This window comes from Drosophila obscura, unplaced genomic scaffold, assembly GCF_018151105.1.
Source record: "Drosophila obscura isolate BZ-5 IFL unplaced genomic scaffold, ASM1815110v1 contig_9, whole genome shotgun sequence".
NCBI lineage: Eukaryota > Metazoa > Arthropoda > Insecta > Diptera > Drosophilidae > Drosophila > Drosophila obscura.
Window position 1 is genome coordinate 1,888,873 of NW_024542883.1, and position 6,369 is coordinate 1,895,241.

The 6,369-nt window shown below is 45.5% G+C and overlaps 1 protein-coding gene across 1 annotated transcript; it reads right to left on the reverse strand.

Annotated features, from left to right (window-relative positions):
- Positions 1-2,769: 2,769 nt before the first annotated feature.
- Positions 2,770-6,150, reverse strand: LOC121405330. The gene is made up of 2 exons (XM_041595992.1): positions 3,993-6,150; positions 2,770-3,713 (listed from the first exon to the last, which is right to left on the reverse strand). The coding sequence occupies exons 1-2, from the start codon at positions 6,095-6,097 to the stop codon at positions 3,020-3,022; spliced, it is 2,799 nt and encodes a 932-aa protein (XP_041451926.1). The 5' UTR covers positions 6,098-6,150; the 3' UTR covers positions 2,770-3,019.
- Positions 6,151-6,369: the final 219 nt, after the last annotated feature.

Sequence of the window (6,369 nt, forward strand, 5' to 3'; positions counted from 1 at the left end):
AGAGGAATAGTCAGTCGAGACACAAGAGTCACTAAGTCGTCGTAAAAGGCATCAAAAGTTTCGCCTTCCTTTTGTTTTCTCGCCCGCACTTCTTCCATAATTATGTCATCATCCTTGTGATCATGATATTGACTCTTGAGTGCTTCACAAAACTCTTCCCATTCTACACTACCTACATCTTTCCGATAGCGCCAATACCAATCTGTGACTTTACCACATAATACAATGTGCAAATTCTTACATAAACAACTGAAGTCATTGCTCAAGCTACCTGCGGTCAGTGCTCGGAGTCGGTATAGAAATTCTTGAACTGTGGGACCTTTTTCTGACCCATCAAACTTCACATTCCAGCTTTGGACAATTCGAGCCGATTTCTCGGGTAGCAGACCTCCTCCTGTATTCGATTGGGATCGTGTAGAAGACTGGACTCTACCTAATGGAGATTGTGAACTTCCTATTGAACTTTGATTCCTCTCATCCGCTAATTGTCCGTTTCCGGATACATACGGATACATACGAACTTCCTATCAATTAAATTTTCCATCATACCTAGTATCTGCTCATAATCCAAATTGCTCTGGGTCGGAGTTCTATTGGAACTCATAGAAGAGTTTACCAAGCCTGGTCTTGCCTGTGTCTGCTTCCTTGCACCCCGACATTTTCGTGAAGAATTTACATTACTTGTTCTAGCTGGGCTATGAGTAACTGTGGTATTCAAGACTGGAGCATTGCTGGCGGTTGGTAGCCCTACCACTTCTTTTCCCTTTGTATGTTGACTACGGGTATAATGAGCTTTCGAGTAGCCCCCTTGGTAGCTACAACACCTGCTGGTTGTGGACGTTGACCTCCAATATCACCAGTCATCGTAATGAAATCTCTCGGATGGCACAATTGTTTACATACGGGACATTCTTTATTCGTTTCTAAGAATACGCGCAGACATTTCTCATGAAATTGATGATTACACTGGGTTTTCGTTAGGTTTTCGTTAGCGAGCATCTCAAAGAAACAAATTCTGCATTGTTCTGGAGCATTAACTCCTGCGTTTTCGCGCAAATCTTCTTTGCTACGTGCGACAAACATTTTCTTAAATCAGTACTTAAAGTTGCGTTATTAGCAATTTTTTTAAATTTTTTTTATATTTTTTAATTTTAGATGGTTTCCTTCGGGTTCATAGGGGTAACCTAGTGATTGGTCTGAGCTCCACTTGTACTATAAAAAGAAAAAAGGGATCAATGGGTTCAACTACTTCGCTGATGAAAGGGCTTAGCGTATTTACCGTGGTTAGGTATTGTACTAAGCGACAACTTCAGTCACACAGCGCCAATTAAACCAATTGAACATAAAAAGAAATTGAAAGGGAGTCTATTTATCCTTGCCTAACAGTCGCCGGTCATGTAGGATTCCAAATGGTATTCTTCCTAAGGAATAATTCCACCATAGGCCTCGTCATCAGCAATGTGGACATTGGACTCTTCATTACACAAAAATTTTATTTTGAATTAAGCTGCTAAGAAAAATTGACGGGTTGGTATTTGATAGACTTTTTTACTCCACAACAACATCACAGCGGTCGATATCGTGGCTAAACGCCTCGATTCGAAATTCCTTCCATGCTGTTGTTATTTTGTATCAATCGCTCTCGTACCGTAAGAAAGACTCTTCAAGTTAAACTTAACCAACGTCGTAGTCCCCGGTAGTGATTTCGGACTTCTACCAAAAGTCACTAATTCCAAAGGATAGCGAAAGATTCAGCTATTACATTGAAGATTAGAGAAAGAATAGAATTTCAAAGAAAGCAATATAGTTATAGAATTGATAGTAGGACCTTGTTAAAGAAATGAAACTGATCTGTTCTCACAAAATCAGCCCCACGTTGGGCGCCAAAATATGTAATGACCAGACTCTCGTTTGCCTGATACAGAACGATTGGAATTCTATTTCCCTCCGTAGAGACCTTAGGCAAATGTATTGCTGGTTCGCGTGATCTTCCTTTCTCAAAAAAAAAGATCACCCCCAATTGCACTTCTCATGTAAAAGGGTCCCTCTGACTCGACACAACGCGTTTTGTTTATCCCCGGATACCTGGTGACTTGGCTACACAATTGACAAATCGGAGTTGCACCCGATCAGCGGAGCGAATGTAGGTGGCTTGATTGCTGGGTGGAGTGGTCGGGGGACTCTCTGGCATCAGCTAGCGTATCAGCCTGGGGGGGTCTTGACACCTCCACTCAACACACCTACAGCACATATTATCAAGAGTCCCGTAAAGCCCATCTGACTTTACAAGCAGCACGACAATAAATAAAAGGGGCGAAGAAAGAATTACACAGTGACTCGGACCATACCGCTTGCAATTACCTAGGTGTTATGGTAACGCTCTTGCCTCTATACCCACCCTACCTATGATCTTCCGCTGGCAACGATTATAGAAAGATCCCAAAGCGGTTACAACACTTTAATTACCCTCTTATACCCATCTAGGAAAACCGATCACACGTTTCACTCCATTCTTAATTGTTTTTTACTTCAACATAATTATTAACAAGCTTTTCCATTGAACGTTAATACTAAGTGCTATTTATATGCACGACATTGTAAACTACATTACAGTTACTGATAGAAGAGCAAAAAGCAAAACAAAACGAATTTCTTAGCTCTTGCACATATATGTATGTAGGTATGTACTAACTAATTGGTCTCGCGCCGAATATGCGAAGAGAAAGGTGTTGGAAGCTGCCGAGCTTTTTCGGCAACTCTGACTCCACATTTACAATAATTTACTCCGTTGGTTAAGTTTACAAATGGGTTTTATTTTCACGACGGGTTACAAATGGTTTGAGGCCGTGGCCGTGAACTACGACTCGATGCGATGCGTTCGACGAATCTTTGGACTGAACCGAGAACAGGGCGAAGCAATGCACTATAAGCAGTACTAGCATATGTGCGTGTGTACGGGAGCGTACTGAGAGAGCGACAAGTATAAGCAGTATAAGAGATGATGTATGACTATATGATATTAAGAAGAACTATTATCGGCTGCTGCTCCGAACATACTCCCCCCCGTTGAAAGACTAGGGCTTTTAACAGGATCCTCAACGGGTAGGACGCACAGCTTGTTGACAGCTCGACGAGTGGTTCCAGACGGTGTTCTCAGGACGGCAACTCGCACAGTGCCATCAGCTCCAGCGATGATGTCGATCACCCGTGCTAATGGCCACTTCAACGGCGGCAAGTTTTCGTCCTTTATACAGACGATGTCGTTGACTTGGATCGATGGCTGCGGTGTGCGCCATTTGGCACGTTGTTGTAGCAGAGTCAAATACTCCTCACTCCAACGCTTCCAAAAGATCTGCTGAGCACAGGCGACTCTTTGCCAGCAATCTAGTCTGTTAAAGTTCAGATTTGTAACATCTGGCTCGGGAAACTCCATCAGCGGACGACCAATTAGAAAATGTCCTGGTGTAAGGACGCCAAGATCTTCAGGGTTTTCTGAAATTGCGAGAAGAGGACGAGAATTTATTACAGCCTGGATTTGGCAGACCAATGTCCGCAGCTCGTCAAAACCAAAGAGTGACGATCCCAGGGAGCGATATAAATGCTGCTTGGCCATCTTCACTGCTGCCTCCCACAAGCCCCCGAAGTGGGGTGAGCGAGGCGGGATAAACTTCCAATTGAAGCCATTGTTGATGCAATGATTATGAACTGCATCACGATGCTTCTCGCTCATAAACAGCCGCCGAAGGTCCTCCAACTCGTTCCTTGCGCCCACAAAATTGGTGGCATTGTCCGACCAAATGCATCGGGGTATGCCGCGCGTGGCAACGAAGCGTTTGAGGGCACTCAAAAATCCAGCAGTTGTGAGGTCCTTCACTAATTCCAACCAAACGGCCTTTGTTGCAAAACAGATGAAGACGCTGATGTAGCATTTTGTAGGCGTTCGAGTGCGGCCATCTGGCTTGTAATAGAAGGGACCACAGTAATCGATTCCAGTGACGCTGAATGCAGGCGAATCCTGCACTCGATCCTTCGGTAGGTCAGCCATTATGTGTTCCACAAGACGAGGTCTGGACCTGCAGCAGATGATGCATTTCCGCAACGCTCGAGCAACAGTTTTCATGCCGCCGATGGGCCAGAACTGCAAGCGAATAGATCCCAGTAGAGACTGCGGCCCAGCATGGTGATGCTTCCGATGAAAGTGCATGATGATGGCGAACGTCAATGGATGATCCCTGGGCAAAATTATTGGGTGGCGTGCATCGAAGCCAAGAGTTGAGTGCCGCAAGCGACCACCAACACGAATCAAACCAACGTCATCTATGAAAGGCGAGAGAGATATAATGCTGCTGGAGGACTCCACACAGTTCCCCTTCCGCAGAGCACGGTACTCGGGATGAAGGTGGGCGCGTTGAACGATGCGACACAACAAGTGCGATCCTTTGCGAAGGTCTTCAGACGAGAGATCAAGTGACCTTTTCTTGCTGACGAACTTATGAACATATCCGAAAATGCGCATCATGACTCCGAATGAGTTAATGTGCTTAAACGAAAGCGAGATGTCGACACGCTCAGACGACAGCAATACTCGATGCCTAATTTCCGGAAGACTGAGTTCGGGCGAACAACGTTCAGGCCAGTTACTTCTTTCGCCTTGCAAGAAAGAAGGTCCATTCATCCACAACCTAGACTGCAAGAGCTCCTGAGGCGCTGCTCCCTTTGAAAGAATGTCAGCCGGGTTCATTTCAGTTGGTACATAGCGCCAATCCATGCCCCTCGTAAGTTGCTGTATTGCGGAAATCTTGTTAGACACAAACACGTTGAATTTGGATGGTTCCTCTCGCAACCAAGACAGTACCACAGTTGAATCCGACCAGCAATGGATCGGGCAGTCGAAGGTATCGATTTTCCTAATTTCGCGAAGTAAATTGGCTAACAGGAACGCTGCACATAGCTCAAGCTTAGGCACCGTGAGGGTTTTCAATGGTGCAACTCTAGCCTTCGAGCAAAGCAAATGTACCTCATCGGCGGTATCCCTAAACGAACGAGCGTAGATACAAGCCCCATAGGCCTGGAGGCTGGCATCACAAAAGGCATGCAACTCAAACCTTGCCTTAGGTTGAAGTATATAACGCGGAAATGTAGCGTTACCCACAGTAGCGAAGTCCTTGCAAAACTCAGTCCAAGCCGATTCCAGTGGCTGAGGAAGACTTTCATCCCAATGCAGCTTGTCTCTCCACATGCGCTGCATGATGATTTTCGCTCTGGTCAATGTGGGTCCAATCAATCCCATAGGATCATAGCACCGTGCAATGGTTGACAACACCGAACGCTTAGTGTGCTTGCCAACACCGATTTGAGGTGCAAAAGTAAACAGGAACTTGTCCCTCTGGGGTTCCCAGATGAGTCCAAGCGCCTTGGTCACATCGCTGCCATCATCGAGCTTCAGAAAACTTTCCCTTTCTGCCTCAGGGACTTCACGAAGAACATCAGGAGAGTTTGAACACCATTTCCTTAACTGAAAATTGCCACAAGCAAGAAGCTCCGTGGTTTGACGCATAATATCCAGCACTTCCTCGACTGAATTTCCTCCAGAAATCATATCGTCTACGTAGAAGTCCTGTAGAATGGTTTCCGAACCCAATGGATACGAAGACGACTCATCCATGGCCAGCTGATGCATAGCTCGAATAGCTAAAAACGATGCAGGCTTAGTCCCATAGGTGACGGTGTTTAGCTTGAAGATCTTTATATCGTCGTCAACAGAGTCCCTCCACAAGATGCATTGGAGCATGGTGTCGGGCATTGAGACACGCACGCACCTATACATCTTACCGATATCGCCTGTAAGAGCAATGGAAAATGTACGAAATCGAAGGAGAGTGTGAAACAGCTTGGATTGAATGGTGGGACCTGACATAAGCAGATCATTCAACGAGAGACCAGATGTGGTAACTGCAGAGCCGTCGAATACGACTCTCAGCTTTGTCGTGGAGCTATCCTCTTTAATGACGCAATGATGCGGCAAGAAATATCTGCACTTGTGTCTATCTTCATTTGGAACCAGAGACATATGATCAAGGGACAGGTACTCCTTCATAAATGCCGAATATTTCGAATATAAAACTGGATTACGCACGAATTTGCGCTCCAAATTTTCCAACCGCCGCTTTGCTTGCAAGTAGGAATCGCCCAAGGACTCCAGACTTCGCTTCATGGGCAAGCTAACAGAATATTCTCCTGAGGGTAATCGAGTGTGATGTTTGACAAAGTGGTCCTCGCAGTGCAGCTCCTCCTTTGTTGCCCTAACGATTGGCTCAAAGATGTGCTCCACTTCCCAAAATTGACGAACCAACTCATCGAGCCGAGTGC